This window comes from Dicentrarchus labrax, unplaced genomic scaffold (genome assembly GCF_905237075.1).
Source record: "Dicentrarchus labrax unplaced genomic scaffold, dlabrax2021, whole genome shotgun sequence".
Classification (NCBI taxonomy): Eukaryota; Metazoa; Chordata; class Actinopteri; family Moronidae; genus Dicentrarchus; species Dicentrarchus labrax.
The window spans coordinates 12,049,517-12,075,754 of NW_026136723.1; the positions used below are offsets into that span (position 1 = coordinate 12,049,517).

Genomic DNA, 26,238 nt, shown 5'->3' on the forward strand with positions numbered 1-26,238 from the left:
CCATGGTTTGCCTAAAACAACTTCAAAATCAAATATAAAACCATCCGTTCATCAATTAATGTATTTCTATTAAAAGAAACAAAATGTGACACTTTATAAACTCTTGCAGAAGAATTTATATTTAAAACATCAACAAGAATGCTGCAAACCCGGTTGTATGTTGATTGGGAAGATAAAGGAAATTTAAATTTTAAACCATACAATATTAAGACTGCTAATCTGACATTTAGGCTGCAGTGTTGGTATTTGTGATTGATTTTCCAGCTAACCTGCAGTGATAACTGGGTCATTTGATATAGATAAACTGAATCCAAACACATCTATTAGTTGGTGAAGCAAACAAGCACCGGCTTCAGCTGTCTCATCATCCTTCAATTCCAGCTTAATTTACATTTTCTTTTAAGCTGTCGCTGACAAATGCTCTGTTGGCTACATCAACATAAGAAACGTTAGTCAATTGCAGTCTGATATGACATCTTCATATTCTACAGAACTATTATGCTCCTGAGTTGAAAACATACCACTGATTCAAGTGCAATATCCTGGTTTCACCCTTTGTGTGGGTAGAGACGCTATTTGTGTTAGTTTGTTTGACTTTTAGCAGACAGTAGCACACCTATTGCTCAGCTACACCTAATACAGAAGCCTAATTTCTAAAAACCGCGCTCCAACATTCAGTTAGTTTGATTAAAATAATTTTAATAAAGCCTCTACACCATCATTAGACACTGTCCTTCTCTACACTGTTCTCTCCTTCTCCCTTGTTTTTAACTTCTCTACTTGCCCCTCTCGTCCTCCTTTGTTGTTCTTGCCATTCTCCAAACCACTTCTCAACTTTTCCTCCCTTTTCAACAGTCTTTTTTTTTACAACCCCTTGCCTTTCCACCACTCCCTCCAGTGTTCTTTCACCAAAAAGAGCAGGGGCTCCCAAGGAGACATAGTGTGCCTCTGTAAATGTCACTTTGTCTCAAATGAGGGAGGCGGAAGGACGCAGAGAGGAAAAGTAAGAGGGGAAGAGTTCATGTTGAGAGATGCCACTCCCTCCTTTGCCCTTTTAGGCTGAGAGAAGCAATGGAGGAGCAACGGCACAGAGAGGGGAAGAGGAAGAGGCAGAGGGGCCTGATGGTATCAGACGTACTGGGTGACTCATCTAAAATCTGTCTGCCTGCTGCCTAAGAGGTAATACTCAGAAAGAGAGATAGCAATGCAAGACAGACAAGGAGAGAGAGAGAGGAAGAGACAAAAAGATTTCAACTGTGGGGGGAGAAAAAAGCAATTGTGAGACTGTGAGGAGGCAAAAAACAGATCAAAGTCGGCATGAGAAAGCCTGTGAGTGTGATGGATCCTAATTGGACAGTGTCTGCAAAGGCATGCAAATGAGAAAGTCAGTGTATTGTGGGTAAATGGCAAATCAGTGTGTGAGGGGGTGGCACTCCTACGCTCAAGGATGATTAATACCACAAAAGCACTCAATCACAAAACTCTAATTTCCCACGAACAGACTTTTCGTCACTCTTCGCTTGCTGAACATCTAAGTGATTGGTGGTCAGCTGCAATCCAGCAAAATGGGAAACCACCAGTCACCAGCTGTGAACTTTAATATGCCATTTGTCAGGATAAGATATGCTTAGTGTTGATGCTAAGCCATAATTTATGGTTTTAATCAAAGATTGAAAGCTCCAGTTCCACGTGAGTTACTCTTTTCTTTCCTTCCTGGTTTCTTTCTTCTGCACATTTGCTTTTCTCACAACTTTTGTACACAGCACAGAAAGATTCAACAAATGAAGGTACTTTAGAATAGCATTACTTTCGCCCAGTTGAAAAGACTGCTCAAGCTAAGAAAAACTGACTGTAGGTCTGGTTTTATTATTTGCACAAACATACAACATATGACTCCATACTAAATGACTTTTCATTCTATTTTAACTATTTTTTCGTTAAGAGGTAAATGAAAAAAGCAATAGCTCTCACATGTCTATGGTTTATGTGAGGAGCTGGAGCCAGGTTGGCTAATGTCAAATAATCATTATTACAGCTGTGTTTGTGTACAGAGTAATCCTCAAAATTTTGAGAGAACCAGTCTAGCTCCCTCTGCCTACAATTTTTAAGCTAAGCTAGGGTATTCACCTCCTGGTTCCAGCTCTGTAGTGAGGTATGAAGTGGCCTATTTCCTAAAATGTCAGACCATTCCTATTTACATAAAATATACACTTTTATTTTAGCACCAATCAAACTGGTGACATTTTGAACCTAAACATAGTTACAGTTAAAACTACACATAAGGAAGTTGGTCTTTAACACATTATTGGAGAGCAGAGCTTATTTGGTTTGTCTTCTTGCTTGAGTAATACCTCAAAGCTAATGGTGCATAACCATATGCATGTACCAGCAATGGTGTATTTGAAATATGAAGTCATTTCTGGCTTGTATGTCTGTGTATGTGTGTGTGTTGCTGCATGACAGAGCGAGTGCCTCCACTGGTGTTTGTGAGAGAAAAGAGAGAGAAAGTGTAGGGAGAGAGGGAGTTTGTCACCTCAAAAATCAGTGAAGAACAGTCCCAGCCTCTGCCCAGTGAAGCGATTCATGAACCTATCAATTGGCAGCGTCTATGTGCAACTGTGTGTGCACGTGCACACACAAAGGTGCCAATGGGCCTTTATGAGCATGTTTAAGCTGTCCATCTGAGATAGGCTTTCATTATGGGGCAAATGAACCAATCAAACTGATAGCAATCAACTGAAGAACTCAACTCATGGACTGCCAATGGGAAGAGGCAGAGCTCCCACAGGGGCAAAGAGTACTAATAATGTCCTAACTCATAAGGCTATATGCCATTTGGGTGGAACAATTTACCAAATAGCATATGCTAAAATGGCAATGGCATGTGAGTATCATATGAGGAAATGGCAGAGGAAATGTAATGCTGCCGGTCACTTTTATTGCACCACAAGAGACAAAACATTCACCACCATAAGCTATGAAGATAATAGAGAAACAAATCATGAATGTAGAAAAGTAAAACAGAAAGGCAGGATGAATGAAGAATAAGAAAGAAGACAACATCACAATGCAGCGGCATCGTGCTAACACCCTTTTGTCTCAAGCTGCAGCATAACACTCATCCTTTGAGATATCAGAATTTGCTGTTCCATAAAATCTGCAAAAACAACTTGAACTAAACAACTTACAGGCAACTCATAAAAGGGTTCTGTTACATAAAAACAAGGTGGATAGTTTACAATAAGCACATTACATTGTGCTTGGTAAAGGGGTGAGTTGAGGTGAGGTGCCCTGAGGTTAGCATACAGGATGTCTTGAACGCCAATCAAAGAGAGTTTGTGTCATCAGCGCGAATCAGAGGTCAGAGACAGCTCTGCTCTCTCGGTCTGCAGCCTCTCTGAACTTTAATTTGAGCAGGAGGACGGGGTGCCAGACAGGAAGTCTGCCAGTGTAATTTCCTGTGGGATGTGACCTTTGTCTTCGTTGGTAGTGAATCGCATCTGCCACAGTAATTCTCTTATCTGATATGAACCACTTTCTTCCCACTCTTTTAAGTCCCCTTCACAACTTTAGATCCCACGCTTCCTGGTGTCTTCTTTCTCTTTATCTTCCACGTTTATTTCTTAGTGCGCGTTTGGACAATCACTTTGCTTGTTACTTAACTTTACTTTTAAAAAATTACAGCCGTTAAGACAAACAGCAGTTACATTTCTTGTGTTGTGAGGAATTGATGCTCTCAAGGGGATGCAGTACACCTCTTTACAGATGAAAGACCTGCATCTTCTATAGAAGCCCTCCAGGGTCTCTTTACAGTCCAAATCCTTCTCAGCATTACCCTCCGACGTCCTTGAAAAGTCTGCTATCTGCCTTCCATGAGACACATTTCTGAGTGTGTGAATTCGCACTGGGATAACTTCTTAAACTGACCTTGGCTGAAGGGGGGGGGGGGTGATAAAGGGTCCTCCTATGTCTAAGAGTAGAGTCCAGATTGAGAGTGAGGATGACAACCAAAAGAGATTCACATCATGGTTGTGGAAACTGGAGCTCAAACCCGACTTAATACAGACGTCTGGAACTGCTGTTTGCTTTAAAAATAACATCATCATCAGCCTAATTTTGATACTAATGGTGAGATCTGAATGATGACCTTGTTGTGCCCTGATTCTTCCATCCAAACGATTGTTTCTATAAAAAAAACCTCAAAAGAAGCACCAGATCTGGTCACCTAGTCAGATCTTGCCAGCGTGCACTCATGTCTTTATCCTTATCTGTCTTAGTTCTCCCACCTTCAGTCGGGTTGGTGAAGACCTCTTTCGGGATGTAGAGCTTGTCCTCCGCTGTTCTGGCCCAGTCCTTCATCCCTCTCCGGCCCTTCATGGGGAAGTTGATATCACTGGAAACTGCTGACACCGGCTCTCGTTGGATGGTTATCACTGGACAAACAAGAGATACCAAAAACACTTGAAACTCACTGCAGTGCAAAATTGAGGTTGGGGGTAAAGATAAGGTAAGCAGAAAACGATGAAAACAACAGTGCAAAAAATGCCCACATTCAAAAGCCACTGAGTCATGTTTACCGTTAAAATTCATAGATCAGGCAAGGCAACAAGGGTTTGAAAGTGGAAATTGAAAGACATAATTCAGCAGTGGTTTCGATATGACGTGAAATATCTTGGCTGAGCTTACCATCTATAAAATATCTTGATAAATCAGTGTATTTAAATATAAAAAATTGGTGTGAAATAACATTTTAATCTGCATTTGCCACGTGGCAGCATTGTGTGACACCTACTGAGGTTGTTGGTAACCACTAAGAAACTCTGGAAAGGCTTCTGGGCTTCTCCGATGAGGTGAATGAAGTCTTCTAATATCCTCATCAGCAAAGCAGCACCGGGAGCGACCTGTGGACGGAGGGATGAAAAGGAGAGGCGAGCTTCAATCACGATGTCATCTTAATTATAATCTGTGGCCGACTTTCAATGAGACGTGAAAGCCATTGACACATTTTTATTCCCTACATTATCTAGACCACTAAATGCAACCACGTGGGTTTTGATATCATATTCGGCGGCTTGTTTATTGGGTCCAGATGGGAAAGTAAACACACCTCAGCTCAAGGGCATCAAGCTGGGTCACACGCAAAAAGTGCACAAATACACACACACACACACACACACACACACACACACACACACACACACACACAGTATAATTAATAGGTAGCCAGTGTGTTTAGTAAACAGTTGTGTTTTTATGGCTCTAATGAATAGTTAATGTGGGATGTGGTCACACCCACCTTTCCACCCAAATTCACCTATGCACACTTAATGCGCAATTAAGTTAAGAAACTTGTTATAAAGAAGAGATGTGTAGACGCACAGTAACACACGTACACACACATATATAAAAAGGCTTTACCTGGTGAGCGTCCTCCCATTTTTCTACATTTTCCATGTCCAACATGTGGCTGACTATCTGGAAGAATTTCTAGACACAAGATGAAGACATACTCAGTTGTTAATCCAGCAGGGCCTCTAAAGTCTGGAATCTTACTTGTGTGTTAGCCATGGCTCCTATTATGTTGCTAACATTCAAATCTAGAACAGTAGTCATCTGTACATAGGCATAATGTAAAACATAAAATCCGTCAAATGACTGACAGAAACGGGAGCATTTTGCTCCTTTACCGGCGGTGAAAAGAGAAAAACTCTGCTAAAAAATCCCCTTTGAGGCCACAGCGACTGTGTCGCTGTAGTTCATTGTTATGCACACCCCGTGTAGTATAAATTGGAGCTTCTACGTTGAACACATTTGCAGGCAACGCAACTGTGTCTGCAACTGCTCGTCTTGTATGGTTTGTGACTTGAGGGGGCTTCGAAGGAGAAGGCTCTGCTTACCTGCACGTCGTCGGGAGCTGGGATGTAGGTTGCTCTTTTGAAGGTGTCCGTCACATTTCGCAGAATCTCCGTGGAAAAGAGAAGGTCGCCACTGTAGTAGCTCCTCCTCTGCAAGAGCTCCAGGAGACTCCTTACGATCTGAGACATGCCCTCCCCAGCCAGGGTCCTCTGACCCTTCGCGAGATGCTCTCGTAACTACAATGTGCAGAAAGTAGCAGAAATTTAATGCATGCCCATTGGTGCTTACTGTAATACATTATTCAGAAAGTGAAGCTGGTAAAAATGTCAGAAACAGCGAGACCAAACAAACCAAAGATTGTGTTTTTTTTCCCAAAGAAATCACAGGAATGTTTTGGATGTGAGCCGAGGGGGATGTTTCAAGACAGGAGTATATATGTACATGGTTGGATCTCAGTGCTTGTGCTTAAAATAGGAAAGCAAAAAGAGGCCTAGCAGCACTCTCAGGCAGGAATTGGATCTCATCACTTCAGAGACAGAGATACACAAAGCAAGATTGTGTGTGTGTGTGTGGGTGTGTGTGTGTGTGTGCATGAGAAATGCAAAAAAAGACAGACAGAGAGGGAGAAAGAGCCTGAAAGAACAGAAGATAACAGCAATCACAGAAAATTAATTATTGACTCCTGGTGTTAATGAAAGGTTGGAACAGAAGCTAAGAGTGCAATCAGCTCTTTCACGCACAATCCCTGACCCCCATCTCCTTCCACCATAATCGCGGAGATGGAAAAGGTTGAAGTTCATAGAGTAGGAAAACAGTCTGGCTGATTAATACATTCATTAGCTATGTTCATTAATTGATAAGTGTGAGCTTCTGGAAAAGCTAATTAGAGATACCGGCAAGGCTTGAGCAAAGACACTCCTGTATTTTGAGTAAACTTTTATAAAATAAAATAAAATAAAAAATTGAACAGAGGCACATGCTGGGTGAGAAAGGGGAAAGCGAGGCAGAGACTAACTTTTAAAAACAGATGGAGCCTCCACTTTCTCATAAACTCACTAATGAGACAGACAAGTTTGATGAAGGTGAGTTATGATAGAGGGTGATACTGCAACTAACTAGCTCAAATGATGAAATCTGGAAGAATACAACAATATTTTTTCATTCTTGCTGAAGATGATGAAAAAAAATGTAGAAAGAGTTTCTGAGTTTGGGAGAAGTTTGTTTAAAGGAGACTTACAGATAAATGTAAATATCTATATTCAAGTGAGACGCATCTGGCGAAGCTCGGAGGACCCCAGAAAGCAACTCCATTATTGTCCAGCATGCAACGACGACTAGCAGATCCTAAAGGAAAAGAGAGAGAGACAAATACTTTACCTGCACAAAAACACATATGAATCCATTACTGTCGTGTTAATACGGGGTCAATTAATGGTCATACAACTGCTGCTGGAGAGATTTCATATCTTATAAAACATATTACTGCCAGAAGTACATAAATAACTTGCTTCCATTGTAAAACATCTCACATTTATCACATTAAGGTCATACACAGGGTGTCTGCATTTTAACACATAGGGGAAAATCACAGCACATTTACAATATTTCCACTTATGAAATAATAAAAACAAATGAATTTATTGGCCTTTTCTTGGAGTAAAATATAATTTTAGTTGAATTGTTACAAGTACCAAATATTTCATGTGTAGCAGTTCTACATTGTTTGGCAGCTCATACCTGCTGGCTGGTCTAACCTGGCAGCCAGCAGATAAACTGGTGAAGGCTGCCAAAATACTTTACTAAGACAAAACATTTTTCCTAGCCAAATAAATATACACTTTCTGAACTCTTGCTCTGCTTTTTTATGAGTAATAGATTGACATGAATGAAGTGTAAAGATTTTTTTATTAATTTAATTAGTGCTATCAGTTTAAAGTGTTATTAACGACGTTAAAGCAAACCCATTTTAATAGTGTACATTTTTTTATCTCGAGATTAATGCCTAGCACACTTTGTAGTTCTTTTCACATGCTGTTGCGACAACTAGTAACGTTAGAAAAACTACAACACCACACCGGATCTAGCTAGACCGGAAACAAAACAACAGGCACGCCGCACACACTCTTAAGAATAGTAGACGTTACGTTTTGAGTGGATGGCGAGCGTGAGACGCCAAAATGGATGGATTCCTTGTTGTCTGAAAATGTCAACAGGCTTGTCTGTTTGAGTAACTTAGTAACTTAACTTTGAGTAGGCTTACCTCTTATTGGTAACTGTTACTGTTCATTCTTTCTGAAATAAGAGGCTGGGTTGAGCCTCTGGTGAATAAAGAGCAGTAGCCTGACTGCTATGTTCAAAGCAAACTTGAGGAAAGCATTAAGCCATGGTTTAACTGCACTATAGGCTGAGTCCTAGTTTACCTTACATGTGCACTTTGTAATTTTATTTTGTATTGTCCTGTTTTGATCCCTTACGAAGGGGCTGTTGAAGGGGCTGTTTGTGTGACAGAAGTATTTTTTTCACCCTTTTAATGATGGACAGTGTTACATTGTGTGAGAGGTTATTTACTCCAAGTGAGAATGTTAGTGTGAAATTGAACACTACAGTATATGCCAATGTTGTTTTCAATAAAAACAACATTTGCACAAAGCAAGCCGATCCACTTTTCCATGTTGATAAGAGCATTAAAATGAGAAAAAAGTAATGGGACAAAAAGAAATCAAGGGACATTTAAAATAGATAAAAATGTGCGATTAATTGCGAGTTAACTATGACATTAATGCGATTAATCGCGATTAAATATTTTAATCGTTTGACAGCACTAAATTTAATACATTGATTTACCTTCAGTGCAATGTTCTTTAAGCTATAACATTTTACTGGCAGGCAATCTGATTCATGCAGTTTTGCATGAATCAGATGTAGCGTGCGTTTTGATGTCGGAGCCAATGCCATAGTTTGAAAAATGTAGAAACAAGTTTATATTACATTCATCCTGAACCACATCTGCTCTTGGCTTAAATTCTGTCTGGGAAAAAAAAGAGTCTGAAAAATAAAAATCCAATTCTGTTCTTATTTGTGCTTTTGGAAGTAAAAAGAAAAAGGTCTTGCAACCAGCTATTTGAGAAACTCTGCAGTTTAGATTAACATCAGAGCGATAAGTAAAACACAAATAAGGTTTGAACGCATTCAAGCAGGGCATGTCTGCTGTACTAATTAAAAGGTATACGCTGGATAATGCACGAGTTGGAAATGCAATAATGATTGCTTCTGCATACTGAAGCTCCAAATAGTAACACAATTTATGGACAGCATGATAAGCCTTAGACATGAATTTCAGCATTTAAATCAACATGAGCACCTATTTCTTCCAGACGTAGGAGCGGTATTAAAACAGTACAGTAATTACTGATATTATCATTATAATTTAATCTATGATATAATGTTTTCTTTAGCACTAATTAGATCATTGCTGTTGTTCTACTGTGTTTCCTCAGAAGTCACTTGACTGTCAAACATTAGAAGCGGTACATTATTTTCTTAAGTATTTTTCTACAGGTTCATTTCTTTCTCTTCCTTTAGCTATGCTATGCTTAGCATGCTAACTATTGGGTGCTTATGTTACGTATGTTCATGGGAGTGATTAGATCTGCTCCTGCTGGACATTTTCTATTGTTTTCTTCCCATGGATTTTTTGTTGACTACAGCTCTATTTGCATGGGACTAGTAATACCTGGGCAGTATGGGCCTCTAGTAATTTATAATATTTGTGGAAGTTGTTGTTTGGTCCCTGGTAATACTACTCCTTTGCGGATAGGGCTTTAGTAGGAGTTTCTGTATGTTCTCGCTGCTTATGCTAACTACCGGGTTCATGGAGCTAACAAACGTGTTGTTAGCTTGTTGGTCTCGTTAGCCCTTTTATAATTTCTCATTTTTTTCTGTAAAAACTGTAGTTAGCTCTACTCGTGCTTACTACTTGGTGATAATTCACGGGTTTAACTAACTTTTGTTGGTTCTGATAGACCTTTTTTGCGTATAGGATATTTTCAAGTTTGTCCTCCCCTCAAACATCGGTTTCTGTAGATTCTTTCTTTTCTTACTTTAGCTTGCACTGCTAATGCTAACTACTGGCCGCTAATGTACATTCGTAACATACTTATGTTGCTCTGTTGGACATATTTCAGTCCTGTTGGATATTTTCTAAGTTTTCGTTCCTTGGATTTTCCTAATTAAGTTAATTAACGGCAGGTATGAGTTTTATTCTTTTCTTGTCTTACTTAGCTAGCACTGGTTTTGCTTACTACAGGATGCTAATGTACTCCTGAGCCTAAAAGACTTAACATAAGTCACTTCTGTTGGACATGTTTTTAGTCCCGTCGGACATTTTCTAAATTTTTCTTCTTTCTTGGATTTTCTGTTGATTAAGTTTGAGTTTCTGTAACTTCTTTTTTCTGACTTTAGTTAACATTTTCTGACGCCAGTTTATGACTGCTTGATATCCAATCCAAGTTTCTTTTATGAACTGGCTACAGTTTGAGCCACTGTAGTATTGTGTAACGATGAAAACTCCAGGCCAAACAGAATCACAAATTCACTCACACAAGCTGTGTCGGAAATATAATGATAGCAAACAGATAGTGGCCAAAGCAAAGTATGTAACTGACCAGTGGCGTTAGTTGGACACTTGTTGTAGACCGTTTCCCCAGCTGAGGCTCTCTTCCATGACATAGAGAGTAGGTGCTCGTCTTTACATATCTCATGAGGAGCTGCAGAAGTAGATGAGAAATAGACAGAAAAAGTGAAACGAAGCACAGTCTTGCAGGCACACAGAAAAAGAAAAATCACCACGCACACACTCCCACAGACACATACATAGCCAGCGAAAAAAGAAAGGGAGCAGAAAAGCACAAAAAACAAGATACAAATCAATGTTCTCCTGCAGCAGCTCCCAATCTTATTCCCTTGTACATTGCTCAGTGCTCTCTGTCAGTGTCACTGCCTCAGTACAGTATCTCATTCACTCTTCATCTTACTCCCTCTCTTTATTCATCTGTTTTCCCCCCTCCTCCTCTTTCATAACCCTGATGAAAAAATGGGGGAGAGCGTCTGAAGATATTCCGAGGGGGCAGACGACTGTTGGCAGAGGCGATGCAGAGAGATGAAGAGGGACGGAGAGCAAGGAGAGAGAAAAAGAGACGCAGAAAGAGAGAAAATATGCTATGATGTTCCCCTGCAATGCCAACAGACAAGATCCTCGCCTTGTGTAAAAGAGGCTTGAGAGCTTCTCAAAACAAAGGGGTACTGGTGAAGGCTGCACTCTAACGTTTATCATTTGTAGCCTGTCAGAGCTCAGCGCAAGCACAAACACGTGGCATTCAGGCTCGTATGAAAAATTCGCCTGCATATTCACACGCACACACGGCTTCAGTCAAGAGGCTTTCTTATTAAACAACACTGTTCCCATCAGTGGCTGACACTCTGACATTGAACATCTCACCCTCTGTCAGGCAGAGAAACACAGAAAGCAGGCAAGAGAAAGCGAGCGAGATTAGCGCGATAAAAACAATGTTAAAGGGGAGAGATGTGAGAAGAAATTGAGTATCTCTCAGGTAAACAGAGGATAAAAGAAAAGCACCACAAGGCAAGGACATGCAAAATCAATGAAGAGGTAAAGATGGATGGGTATTCGAATTGACAGGAAGACAGACAAGAGACAGATAAAGATGAGAAGAGTGCGGTTCTGAAATTGCGATAGAAGCCTTCGGCTGTGGTGCGAACCACTGGGAATCACTTCCAATCTGCCTGACAAATACTGTGCATATGCAGATTGGGCACACATACACACACACACACACACACACACACACACACACACACACACAGATACACACACTCTTTTGTCTGTGACAGGGATGCACTAAGAGAGGGATGGAGAGAAATGCAGCCACACAGAAAACTAAAATGTGTAAGGCAAAAAAGTGTTTATACAGGCTTTTCAAGCACGAATAATATAGACATACATACTTTACTTCTCCCTCATTTATTTTCTAAGCTCACACACACACACACACACATATATACATTCACAAAGTCACTGACCAGGGCATTTTTTCTCATTACAGGACCGGACTTCCTCTCCTGAGCCATCGCAGGGGTAGCCCTGTATTCCAGTGCCCTCACACATCCTGAAGCGGCGTTGCCAACCGGAATCACACGTCTTGCTGCAGAGACTCCAGTGGTTCCAGCTGCCCCAGTTACCTCCACCTACAACGGGAACAAAGCGCCGGCGGTGAAGATTAGGGAGTGGGGAGGTGAGTGTGGGAGGGAACAAGAGCGGCATGTAAGGTGAAAAAAAGGAACGGCAGTTGTTGATGAGTATTAAATTTAGGTTACAACTTCAAGGCTGCAGTTTCTAAACTTTTCATCTACTTTTAAGCGTGGTACCAAAATTAAGTCAATACGGGGCCATTCTGGGGCGCGAGTTCATTAAAACACTAGTATTTTTGTCCTCTGGGGCGCCAGTCTAAACAGCCTTGTAAGCCAAACTGGGTCCCAGCGAGAGAAGAATGAGAGAAGACCCATACAGATGCCTTCGGATATTGCCTACTCCATGTTTGCATAATGGCGTTTGAGAGCAAGTGAGCGTGCATACTAAGCGTTCATTTGTACGCCTTACCACTGCAGGAAGGGTTGGTGCATTCTCTGCTCTCCTGATGAAGGCCCTTACATTCAGCCCAGCCGTGCACCGACGCACTGCAGCGCCTCTGCCTCTCCTGGGTCCCCGTGTTACAAGTCACACTGCATCCCGACCACGGCCCCCACTCCAACCACTGGCCCTCCACTGGAGTGATGGAAGTTAGATATGGGGAGACAGGGAAATGGATGAAGGCGGATGGGAAGAAGAGTTTGAGAGACACATGAAAATCAGGATAAATTGATCCAGATTTTTTGAAGCATAGGAAAGGGGATGTAAGAGGAAAAGGGGGAGAAAAAGAAGACACCGAGCAGAGAAAGTGAGTAGGCTACAAGTAAACAGAATATAGAATGAGTTTGGACGGAGGACAAATAAATTACAGACGGCTACTTGGTTTTCCATAAATAGCAACAAACAAAAAACGCACTTCATGGTTTCTATGGACATTTTAAATATTTCAATCTGTTATGAAATAGCTGATTACAATTCCTTTCATGCTTTGTTTTTAAGAGTTCATGCAGAGTACATACAGTCAGTTGAATTTTCATTCAAAGTGTTATTAGAAAGGCACCACATTTCAACTCTTGCCTGGTATTTGTGCAGAAACAGATAAATAAAAAATAAAAAGACATTTCAGTGCAATCTAGTATTGCCTGTCAGACGCAGATGAATACCAAATAGCTTACAGCCTGATGATATGTACAGGTCTAATCAAAGCCCCCACTGTCCCCTTTAGTAAGGGAGTGTTGCTGGGGTAATTGAATTGTCAAATAAAATATGCAAAATTCAAAAAATTATGATAATCCAAAACAGGCAGATTAATCATTTATAGTGTGTGTAGTCAAAGATTTTTGTTATGTCATCAACTTCAAAGCTAGTAATAATTTTGAGGATCTGTGTCACAGAAAAGAACACAATGTTCAACTGTGGAATGGGCAGATGAAGTGTCAGTGAATACTTCTGCATACATGGTTTTTAATCAGAACTTGTTTTAACCAAAACTTTACATGAGAACCGATTACTGACCTATGAAGTGCCTTTCTATTTCAGAATGTTGTTGAATAAAAGGGACTCGATATCACATTGTTTCAACAGTTGTTGCTAGTTTCTAACAATTGCCAAAACCTTGGAGACAATTAAATAAAATAAAATAAACCAAGTATTTCATCAGTGAACACTGACCCCGCACTGGGTATATTTTTAACTCACTGTTTTTTTAGCGCGGAATGAAAGCACACTTTGACCCCGAATGGTCAACAAATATAATATAATATAATAATGCATCTGTATACGGTTTAACTGTATTATTATTGGTTATCTTGAGGGGATAATATTTAAAGTTTTACTTGTAGCAGTAGTTGAAGAGCCTTTTGTATTATTGTAATAACTGAAATGTAAACTGTTATTCTCAAATAAATGATTTGTGCTTTCTCCATACTACTGTCACACAAACACATATTCAGAGAGGTAATAATTTGAACAAGGAACTGATACAATTCCTCCTGCTCTTGGCAGCAGTGTCACATACGTCTTTAATGTTCCTCCAGCTGGATTACTGCTGTAGACTTAAGCTATGCTCGTCCTCCAAAATATACTGAAATGTTAAAGTATAAACCTAATCAAATTCATATGCTGAACATGTCGAACAGCAAGCTATGGATTATGAACACATCCAGCAGAGCGAGAGCAACATTAGCGTCTCTAACATTGACTTTTATTTTAGCCCTGATTTGGTTTCTACCAACTCTTGACGGTAATATCTGGCTCTTCAGCCGCTAAATGCTCAACTGTGTTCACCATCAAGTTGCTACTTTGTCTGCTATTTAGTGGTGGGCAAAAACAGCTGCCTGCTGCTGCAGGTGAAGAGATTGATTAAAACGGGACTCATGAACCGAAACATTAAAGTTGCGAGCTGTAAAACCAAAACAATGAGCTACAACACTCCATAGAGCTGAGGGGAGCAGAGCTGGTTGAGAATTCTCTGTGGGTTTATCACTACAAGTGACACCTTTCATATTAGATAAATTGTTAATATAAAAATATTGTGTAGTGCAGCTTTAAATTTTGATTACAACTAATACAGTTTAAAGTTTAATTATTATTCAATCACTTTAATGTAACCTTCAGACAAGCTAAGCTGATGTAGGAGTCATATTTTTCTGTCTAGTGATTAATCTGGGCTAAAAAGAAATACATTATGTATGCTCTTATAGTTACAGCGACAAAGTATTTTTGAATGTGATTAATTACTGTAAGTAAGGGCAATGCTAACATTTAATCACATAAATTTTAAGAGGCTATGATACGGAAAAGGAAACCTGTCTTAACAGCCGTTCAACTGTCAGTTGAGGCTGCATAGCTATTGTGTGTATGTGCTGTAGGACTTTACAGTAGCCTGTCAATTTGTCTTTATATTAACAAGAATAGCGATTCAAAGTGAGAACTGTTCTTGTTTCGGCTCAGAATGATATATTGAGGCACACATTCTGTACACATGGGCTTTAAGTAACAGAGAAAGTGAAGTAGAGTGCAGTAAATGTATTTGTCTGCTTCTCCCAAGTGGGAAAGCATTGCCAACTCTCCTTGGTAATGTGGTCAATCACGCTGTGTGCGACTCGGACAGCGTTCCAACTAGCTGGGGCCAACACTGCGTTGGGGATGATGTACACAGAATGAGCTGTGTACTAGAACTTAAGTGTGAATATGACATTTTCAAAGTCCTATTCCGAGTAATTAAAGTGACATGTCGAAAAAACAGCTTCCAAAAGAACATTTTGGATGTTTTGATTTATAGACACAGGGCACACACACAATTGCACAAAATGAGTGGAAAAAAAATAGAGTGGGTGCTTAGGAGCCTGTGGAAAATGAACAAAACAACACATTTACAGGCAAATTTGTGCGAGAGGAACAAAATTACATTAAAATAGTTCCGATAGTCAGCAGAAACTACTGTATCATGTTCCACATACCGTATATGTAGACATTTCCCAGCAGATAAAATGTCACCAAACACACACACACACACACACACACACACACACACACAAAGCATATTTACGTAGGAACCCAGCATGGCAGCTCTCTTGTAGGAAGCAGTTTTCTTGCCAAAGCTGAAAACTATTAATTTGCATGTAATTAAGACATAGCTATTTATCCCTGTGTATGCTTGGCTATGAACTGACTGTTAACATATCGTGGGGAGAAAAAAAACGTAAAGGCAATTTCCTGCCAGCTCTCTGCGTACACACGAGTGCCTTTTAGTTCTTGACGTTCGCTCTGAAAGGTCTGATATGATCAAATCAATTATTCAGGTATAACTGTTGATTGTCTTTAGTTGATGCAGCAGCTGTCGCATCAACATTTGCAGCTCTGCCCACAAAGTCATGCATTTGTTTGATGTGTGAGCATAGCACGTGTCCTCATAAGAGATAAGCCACTGTGAAGAGAGGTGTGGAATTACAGTAAACAAATAAATTCAAGCTGACATTGGTTTAACATTTAGCATAGACAGTGTAGAGCATGCTGTATAGTGCAGTATATGCTCTGAATATATGGTTTGCAGTGAGATACATAGAAAGAAACATCGCACACACACACACACACACACACACACACACACACACACACACACAGATATACACATACACACATACACACAGACAGGCGAGATCCATCAAAGGTCTATTCTCTATGCATGGACTTTGTGCCAAAAGGCCTATGCTGGTATTCATCATTTCAAAGGACCATTGCCTTTGAACTCCCAAAAGCACGCTGAATCTGTTGTGATAGGGTCACAAACACATACACACACACACACACACACACACACACACACAAATACATAAACCATATGAAGACACGCATACACAGATTTCCTTAAGGCCCCTTGAAGGACGAGCCTACCCTTTTTCCCCAAACCCCCTCTTTCCATCACTGTTCCCAAAACAGCATGGCAAAACATCCCAGAGGCCATGCTTTAGATTACAACGTCTCCCTATTCCTCCCTCTTTGAGACATATCTTTGCAGCCTCTTTGTCTCGCAATGGGGACAGTTTTGTTTTATTTAAATATTAACCTTATAAAAACCCCTGCTTTGAAAAGCATAAAAACAAGGCAAAAATAAATAATAAAAAAATAAAAAAATAAAAAATGGAAGTCAGAAGGGAGGGCGAGAACACAACAAAAGTCTATAGCCCAGACAGGCAACAGCAACATTCACGTATCATTTAGCAGGGGGAAAATAATTCAGGATTATTTGCCTTAGCAATAATAAATAAAGAGCACTTACCCTGTGATAATTGCTCTGCCTGTGAGTGATTACATACGATATAAGCACACACACTCTCACTTGGACTGAAATCAATTCCAGAATAAAAAGGTTATTATTCAGAAAACAGCCACCAATTTTGTTTTAAACTGTCTTGTGTTTTAGTGTCTGTGCATCAATTAATACCAATGTTCCAACGTAATGCAGAAACTATTTATACCCTGCCAACATAGAAAGCATGGAATAAATTAAATTACTGAAATGAATAATCCTTTCTAATGTCAATGCTTTCAAAGTTAGTGGTTTTCTAAAGGGACACTTGAAATACAAAATTAAAATTGCAGAGACAATGCAGAGGTCGTAAGTATACTTTAAGTCTTAAAACAAACATCAAAGGCTTTTCTTTTTCTTTATGCCAGACTTAAACCATATATAATAAGTATGGTACTAATATGGTAAGTATTTACATCTCAGAAGATAAGTTGATGTCTACATCTGAAAATGCTCTGTGATAGGTTAGTTGTCAAAACCGGCCCCCTTTTTTTCTTCAGAGTCTGCTCTATTGAGACGTTATTTCAATCACAGGTCGATCCTTCCACTCCAATGGGAACCTGATAAAGACGTTTCAGCTGGACAGTCTCAGCCAGATTGGAATAAAGTCCTGAGGTACCCTCAACACCAGAGCACAGGTGACTTATAGCTGTCCTTGACAAGGTATAGGCCTAACAGGTTATCTCAGAGACAATGGCGGAAGAGCCCGGCTGCAGGACTGCTCAGTAATATAAACCAAGCCAACCATGGAAGAAGCACAGAAGGCCAGTCTAAAAGGCTTTGCTAGGGTACGATCCTTCAGGATGGCTGGGTGAGTTTGAAAAGTGGGCATAGCTGACCACAGATGAACATGAAACTGGAAGTGAGGATAGTCTAGGGAGGATACAGAAGTTAAAGCAGAGACCATAAGTAGGCAGGAAATGTGGGGGTGATGCTGCATTCACGCCTTGTCAGCAGAACGGGAAGAACGGTAAAAAGTTACCAATATTTCGAATTGGAGGGCTCATACATTATTCCAAATTGGTTGAATGGAAATTAAGCCCATAGTAGCCCGTTCATTATTGCTTTTGACGTCATCATTTCACAGGCATTTGTTAAATATATATACTTAAATAATATAAAAAGTTTGGCGACTACTCGACTTTTGGCTTGAACTGACATCTATGAGTCGACTAGGAAAGTCATTAGTCGGGGACAGCCCTAGAAAGCATTAATATGTGTACCAAAGTTTATGGCAAGCTATTCAATATAGTCAAAATAATTCACCTCAAACAACAAATGTCAACCTCATGGTGGGGCTGGACAAAGTCCATTAACGTCTATACAAAATGTAATGGCAGTCCTAGCTATTACATAGCTGTTGAAATATTTCAACGTCTGGACCGCTAAAGCGTGAATTCAGCATTAGTTCACATTCTACCAGAGGAGAGAGACACTTGATCACTACAAGAGCTATAATGGAAGAACACAAAATATAAATGCATGTAAATTCAAGAGCTGTGAAAGTTAAGTTTTGTGATTTTTATGTCATGCTTGAATAGGCAGAGAGTCCAAGAAAAGAGAGAGTGGGTGTATCATGTAAATGGGGATGGTACTAACCAGGACACACTGCTATGTTGCAGAGTTTGGTCTGAATGTCGGGCCGTCCACAAGCCACGGCCCCGCCTCCGTTCACACACTTCCTGGTTCGCGTCCTGGAGCCCCGCCCACAGGTCACAGAGCACAGACTCCATGACGACCACTCCTCCCACAGCCCATGCACTGCAAACACCCACAGAGGCGGGCACAAACACACACACAACGTGGGGATGAGGAATGAGGGAGGGAGGGAGGGAGGGGGAGGGGGGGGGGGGAGCATCTCATCGCAGGCAAAAGGGTTAGAGAATGAGAGAAACATGAGAGATATTAAATGAGTTGGAGCACATTCCATAAAAAAAAACAAAAAAACATGAAGGAGGTGACCTTCTGACCTCCACAAGAACATTCCAGTTACAAAAGAAAAGAAACACTGAGAATGAAGCTGTACCAACATGTTACTTCATGAAAGAAAATGGATGTTAGGAATGAACACTCTGGCATTTGAAGTCATGCAGTAATGCAGCTCGAGTCATGACGAGGAAATGAATGTGGTATGTTTGCTTCTGAAATAATTTGAGCTTTCAGTTATTATATACAGTGAACCAAATGATCCAAAGACTCTAATGACTTCAAACACTTCAAACACCAATTAAAACATTAGAAATGCTCCCCCCCCCCCTTTTTTTTTTTTTTATTGCACATCTCATCCCATTTTAGCAACAGATGAAGTTGAAATAAATCAAAACAGAATAAATGAGCAGTGGAGCTGCACGAAAACTTTGCAGATAATGAACGCGACTTCAAGACTGCTCTTGTGATGCAGCTCTACAGAACGCTGGTTCCTGCAAGAATGTGCCTACTTGATCTGTATTTCAGCTATGTGACAGTGGCAGGTTGTGTGTCATGTAAGAGACACACGGATATGCACGCACATGCACAAATGTAATTGCTGAAATCATTTGGAGATGTCTGACCTGTGATTAGAGGGAATAATGATAGTAGACACAGGGAAAAGAATGCCCAAGAAATATTCAACGGGAGACTCCAAAGAAGGAAAAGATGAATGACAGGACCGGTTAATGAGTGTCAAGAAGAGAGAGAGATAAAGAGAATAAAAAAACAGATGACAACGTGACAAAAAGAGGAGATTATAAGCAAATTCGAAAGAACACACAAAGTTTGAAAAGACTTTGGAATGAAAAACAGATGTCAAGAAAGAGAGGAGGTTAAACTATATTGAAAAAGAAGGAAGAAAGAGAGAGGAGCAGATTTAGAGACGTGTTGGAAGAAAGCAAAAAAGCAAGATACTGGGGGGGTGCAGAGAGGGAGGGAGAGAAAGTTGGAGACAGCAGGATGGAGATTGCTGGTCCTGTGTTGAGCAAAGCTAAATAAATCATGGCAATAAATAATTAAGAATACTCTGTGAAGGAAGGCTCAGAGGAGCATGAGTAGAAGGCTGAGACAGAGGGAGAAGACGGTGGCATTAAAAAGTACAGAGATATGGAGAGCTGGTAAATAGGGATATACCCTACCCCAATGTGTCTTTGAGCTGCTGTACAAAGTGGCTATATGTTGCAAGAGAAGCAGAGAGAAAAAAAAAGGGCTGTTTCCACTGATACTATAAGCATTTGTGTCGCTTCTTGTTACTGTACGGTTCCTTTTAATGAAATGCTTTTTCAAGTAAGCTCATTTGTGGGCCTCGCTGAATTGAATTCGCTTGCACCAGTTGTTCTTAAAGGAGTCTAGTTATAACATAAGTGTTTAGTAAGTAGAGATATAGGGACAACTAAACTTAAACGGGGGATCCACAGCATAACCAAGAGCTCGTGTAGAGATTGGTTGTTATAAATTGCAGTGCGACCGCTGCATAGCTTTAACCAAACCAGCTGAGAGAGCTGTAACATTAGCTTGCAAAATATGTAATATGGTCAGCAGAATGGGGAGGTTATAGGCAAAATTTTGTGTTTGTAAAACAGAATAAAAACGCAATACCACTCAAGTTACAAAAGTTATACCAATAACATAGACCAAATGACCGAATAGCAAATACTGTCTGTGTTTTTACACATTACTTAAGTCTTTTAGCTTTTACTGGTGCAACCACATGTGGAACTATAAAGTAGTTTCTAACCCTTAACAAGAACTTTACACACAAGCTTGTTGCAGTTGTTATGGATTTGAAGGGTACTTTAAAGCAGCGGATGACTGATGTAGTGTATGTCTGTAAGTATGTCAGCCAAAATATTTTGGTATCAAGCATGAAACAAGGCTTTTTTCCCCGAAAAAATATCAAATTGAATAAATCACGATAATAATAAAATATAACTGGCATCCTCAAAGTGTAAGCAGATTTCTTGGGGGTATAGCTCATTCCAAATTTCAAAACCTTCTCAGGAGACTCCAGAACTTGATGCAATAACAAGCAGGAGGAAAGCTAAACAAATACAATCCAGCCAGAGTTCTGTTATTTAGCTTTTTTTTTCTTTTACAACACTACAGGATTGCTTGTAAGACATTACTTATTCATCTGAATCGAATTTCCATCTCTCAAACCCAGTACGAGTGTATCAGAAGTCTGACTGTGCAAAGCCAATCAATTTGCCTATAACATCAAGCTTGAAGCAGCTTTGGGACTAAGACCTGTTAAGAGGAGAAAATATCAATTGGAGATGGGGACAATGGTAGGAAACATACTGAAGCAGATAAGCAAATGAGACTATAAAACGTGACAAAAATCTCCTCAGACACTGGGATAAAGATTGTATTACACCACCTATTGGTGACAAAGTAAATACAAGTGATTTTTCTAGTCATAAACCAAGCAGCACAGGGCAATTATATCAAATATGCTGTCTATCTTGACACCACCAACTGCATTAACATAATACAGCACATCTCTTAGTTCAGCTGAGCACATTAAAAGGGAGTTTATTGCCATCAGGGTTGCAGTCACAGAGGGAGGTGGAAAAGAGCATGTTTACATGCACACGGGGGAAAAAATTATTTAATAACAAACTGATCAGTGCTGATCAAACCACAAAGTGACAGATCTGTGTAACACCCGACCACAAAATCAAGTTCATGAACTCCTGAAATTCAGCTTTGTAAGAGGCAGATGAGAAACATGTAGCTTAAAAATGTGCAAACTAGGAAGCGCATAGACTCAGTAACACTGGCAGAGCACACATTCACAAAACCACAGAGAATAAGGTTCTATGTAATGAGGATGCATGGCTTCTATATATGCCTTTCAAATCTAAGCAATTATTAAATATATTTACATATAATGATGCACGGTGTATGAAGACATCAATTATTCATTTATCTCCATCTTTTGAAACGCTTAGTCTATAATAAGAGACATGCATCATATTGATCCTTAGAATTAGCATCATTACCAGCGATTGTATCTTGGGTCATCGCACAGCCCGGCTGCATTATTTAAAACTGTGTATGAGGATGTGTGTGTGTGTGTGTGTGTGTGTGTGTACGTTTATGTGTTTGCCATGACTTCATGGCCGCATCCTCGCATGCACACTCGGTCTTCTTGCTTGAATGGTTACTGGAAGTGTGGTGTTGCAGTGTTTGACTACGCACTGACCCAGACATACTGTATTCATAATGCACCATTGTTCCACTCCATGTTTTAAATGTCACTGAATCTATGGCAAATGAGCAGTAGCTAAACAGAAGAGCAGTAAGGGTACTACTTCATTTTGCACGCTTTGGGGCATGAAAGCCTTATACTTCAGTGCATAATATATAAAAAAAAAGGGAAAAAAAGTTAATTTGCCGGACCAATTACTGCCTAGTTTGCTTTGTCAAGAGCCAGACCATTACTTAAAATTGATTATCTGTATCACCTTAATTTAGGAGTTTTACCCATGAATAAATGTGGAGAAAAAAATGGCCGTTTTCTCTTCATTGGCTTTCTGTCCAAGCTACTTTTCTTTGATGTTCCCTAACTTGTGAAGACACACATACAAGCATGCACGGAGATGTGCCCAGAGACATATCCACCCACACTCACACTCATAACACACCCATACTTCTAAGGCCTAACTTGTGCACATACAAATAAATGGTAAAAGCAGAATAGAAAATTCTGGCAAACCCATCTACCCAATTAAGTATGCAGACTGCACTCTCCCCACCTCAGGGAGAAAGTGTGTGTTCACTTATGCCTGTGTGTATTTGTGGTTGTGAGTAAATGCATGAGCAACTTGGTCGGCCCACCGTTGGTCCACCGTGTCATTGTCACGTTTTGCCTCGCCTAGGCATCAAAAGTACAAAGTTTCTCATTACGCAGTCAAGTTAGCGCTAATATGTATGCAATGTTCGGTTTGACTTTCAAAATAAAGCCTTTTGAGAAACTTCTCAGGTGATTTGGTTAGGTAGAGGCACCATAACTACTTTTTTGGATTTAGGAAAAGATCTTGATTATGATCATGGATTCAAAATTAAGTATGTTATGTCAGTTAAGTTAAGTTAATTTATTTATGAAGGTTAAAATAAAATAACACTGACTGTTTCACACAGGAAATGAACCAAAGTGAGAGTCCTGTGTATGACCTATTTACCCACCCCAATCTTCTCTGTATGCAGACTTTGTCGCTCTTTATACCACGTTGGCCCCTGCTGGTACTGCACCTTCATACATGTGTGTACTTTCCACGTCTAGGCGAGGCAAAACGTGACACTAACACTGTATCCTCTAGTGAATTGGCAGGTGAGACTGCGTTGGCATGCGAAACAGAATATAAGATGTTGGATAAAACATTTCATTTGCAGATTTAAATAAATAAAGGGAGGTTAAATCAGGAAAAATTGTGATATTAGTGAGTGAAAGTCCAAATTACTGCAGTCCTGATTAGTATGTGCTTGTGTGTCTGCCTCTAAGTACTGTTCCACATGTTTGTTTATGACTCCCCATTGGACCCATGGGTAGGCAGGGCTTGATCCAACAGCAAAGAGATTAACAAATCAAACAAGCACGTGGATTCTAACCCAAATTAAGAAAAAAAGATTATTTAAAAAAAGTCAATCACATCAAGTTTATTAAACACTTTTATGTCTCTTTGCTACCGCCCCCACATTCCCAGTCTACATGAATTTGGTGTGATCCCATTCAGGCAGTCCCTGGAGTGCTGCTATATTCCCCCAGAACCACGTCAGGAAACATCAGAGGAGTGGGGGAAAAAAATGAAATAATAAACGGAACATAACACAGCAACCAATATTCCATCAAAGGAACGGCTGAGGATATTAATATCGACACTGAATGGAAAATGAGGCACTTAGACATACAAATCGCGTTGGCACATTTGCATAAAAACAAGATTAGCATATGCACCGACAGGGAAGGAAAATGTTCCTCTCGCTTCCCTCTTTTTTTTTTTAGTGGGTTTGAGACACATCAGTAAACACCGTCTGACTTCTACATCACACGTGAAAGTGTATGTGCGCTAAAAATGTGCACAATGACATTAACTCCATAGAAAACTCACAGAAATTCACAAAACTCTCACCCAGACGTACGGAAATGCAAACAGAACATCATAATTGTGTAACACACTTGCGGTGCACACTGAATTGCACCTAAGAAACTAATGACACCTAAACAGTGTTTAGAGCTAAAACAACACCTCCCACTTATGCCAGCACACACAACAAACAATAAAAACAACATATTAACATCTAAAAACACATCTTGTGCACATGGATACAATGACCCCGATGGCTGCTGCTTCCTATATAAAGTTCTTCACCCACTTACTTTTAAGCTGCTAGTAGAAAGGCCATGTCCAATAATGGGGCTCTAAAGCCCAATGACTGCACCCCATGATGTGACACTGACATTTAAACAGTAGTGGCCCCACTTTTGCTTTGAGTTATCTGTCCCCAGAGAAGTTATGGGCCCTGATTTTTCATTTCACAGTCTGCCCACAAACACATCATTGTCATTATTAGAATGGCTGTGGTTGGAGGACATTGGTGCCGTATTCCTGTGATGCACTTGCGTATCATTGGGTTCAGAGAGGTTAGCCTAGAGACCACGCCACTGTCTGCCAACCAGAATAGAAGGCCAATGTTTTCTTCCTCTCGGGCAGTGATGCAGACAATGAAGCCTTTTTTAATATGTTCCTTATACAGGCCCACGGTCAGTCCCCCATTGCTGTATCATCAGGGGGCCAGGACATCAGTGATCACTCCCTTTGTCATATTCTGGTGCAGACAGCTGGTGGAGTAGATAGTCTAATATCATGTCTGGCAAAGATTTGATTCTACTGAGTAGGCAGCAGGATTTCCATTTGTTACAGTGGAAAAATTGTGTCTTTTGTGTCTGGATAGTTATTAAACTAAACATGTGAACTGTAGGTAGCTTTGGTGTGGCCCATGTTGGCCTTGTGAAGGGGTTGTTCATCTGCTTTAGAAAGCCCTACCCCAGATGCAAGTCCTCAGGTTAAAGGGAAAGTCTTCCCTGACACAAACTTCGAAAGGATTGCACCAAGTTCACATCAAAATATGTGAGGCAAGATTTTCCACAAATACCATGTTGTTGGTGCATAGGGATATTCACTAAAGACAAACTAATAAAATCTTGCAGGAGGGTCAAGGAAGCAGCAGATAGATATGGACAATGGGGACATGGCAGCAGTTGGTTACACCACTGGACGACACATCCTCTGCAGTTTTACAGAGCGGCACTGAATTTTTTGTCATCCTCTGGTTGGGCTGAGCATTAGTAGCGGATTAGGAGAGGGACAGGCCAGACAGGAGGGAGCCAATGCCATCCAGGATTTCACTCCAATTGCAATCAGGGCAATCAAACCAGAGCAGGACTGGCAGTACTTCACAATTTCATCTAGTAAAATCCCACACCAGCAATCAAACTAGAGCAAAACTCACATTGGGTGAGCAGGTACACAAGTTGCCTCGCTGACTTGATCTGGCTTGACTGTCTTGTGTGTTGCTGAGAAAAAAAGGACTCCTCATTTTGCTCCTGCCTTTATGAAAAACTTTATTTAATTGGTTAAATATACTTTGAAGCTGCAGATGGATCTAAAATGAAACGCTAATTCCTCGGAAGCCGAAGTAAAAGTAGCTGTAGCTGTAGTTATCATTTTGAAGGTTCTCTATGCTTATCACTAACCGTTTTATATGTGAACACAGATTAAATTTACCTTCTACAGTTTTATCTGTGTATATGCGGTTATCTTAGTTTATATTGTAAATTAAAATATCTTCAGAAGTTTGTCTGCTAATTATGCTTTATTAGATTAGGTTTTTCTATATTACAGTATCTGTATAGGTAGACATTCCTATAGATATAAACAAGACAAGGGAAATGAGAACAGTGCTGGAAGCAAAGAGAAAGAGCAGAGGAGAGCTAAAGATAGAGAAGCCAGGAAGTATAGACCTCTGAGCTGTGGAAAGTCTAATAGACTTTCTGACATCGAGCTCAGGTGTCATGTCTGTCTCTCCGTGTCTTTCCCTCTCTCTCTCACTCTCAGCTGGCCAGTAGTGTGAACTGAAGTGACAAAATGACATTCTCATTCTGTAGGGTTTTTTTTTTTTTTCTGCTACACCATGGTTAGATTATGTTTTGGCTGAGGAGATCCAATGTGATGTGCGTGATTGTGTGTGCGTGTGTGAGTGTGCATACCACCTACCTTCTTCAAAAGTGACAGTGATTTTCACACTGTCATTATTTTCTCCAGCTTTCTTAACACATTGAAAGACAAAAAAAAAATGCTGCAAGGATGACTGCGGTGCTAAGCAGAGAGCC

The 26,238-nt window shown here is 40.2% G+C and overlaps 1 protein-coding gene across 23 annotated transcripts in view; it reads right to left on the reverse strand.

The window, feature by feature from the left end:
- The window catches only part of adgrb2 (adhesion G protein-coupled receptor B2), a 212,352-nt gene that overhangs the window by 79,556 nt on the left and 106,558 nt on the right, over positions 1–26,238 (reverse strand). For 22 of the 23 annotated variants that reach the window (XR_007882303.1, XR_007882301.1, XR_007882302.1 and 19 more), the window contains exons 5-13: positions 18,471–18,632; positions 12,533–12,697; positions 11,956–12,120; positions 10,521–10,622; positions 7,094–7,200; positions 5,898–6,092; positions 5,419–5,487; positions 4,793–4,901; positions 4,287–4,433 (exon numbers count right to left, since the gene is read on the reverse strand). Coding sequence is in view for 20 of the 23 variants with exons in the window: in XM_051390074.1 (XP_051246034.1) it covers positions 4,287–4,433; positions 4,793–4,901; positions 5,419–5,487; positions 5,898–6,092; positions 7,094–7,200; positions 10,521–10,622; positions 11,956–12,120; positions 12,533–12,697; positions 18,471–18,632 (1,221 nt within the window). In the remaining 3 variants the exon portion in view is untranslated. The remainder of the gene's footprint in view (positions 1–4,286; positions 4,434–4,792; positions 4,902–5,418; positions 5,488–5,897; positions 6,093–7,093; positions 7,201–10,520; positions 10,623–11,955; positions 12,121–12,532; positions 12,698–18,470; positions 18,633–26,238) is intronic. The other variant, XM_051390086.1, reaches the window with a different exon arrangement.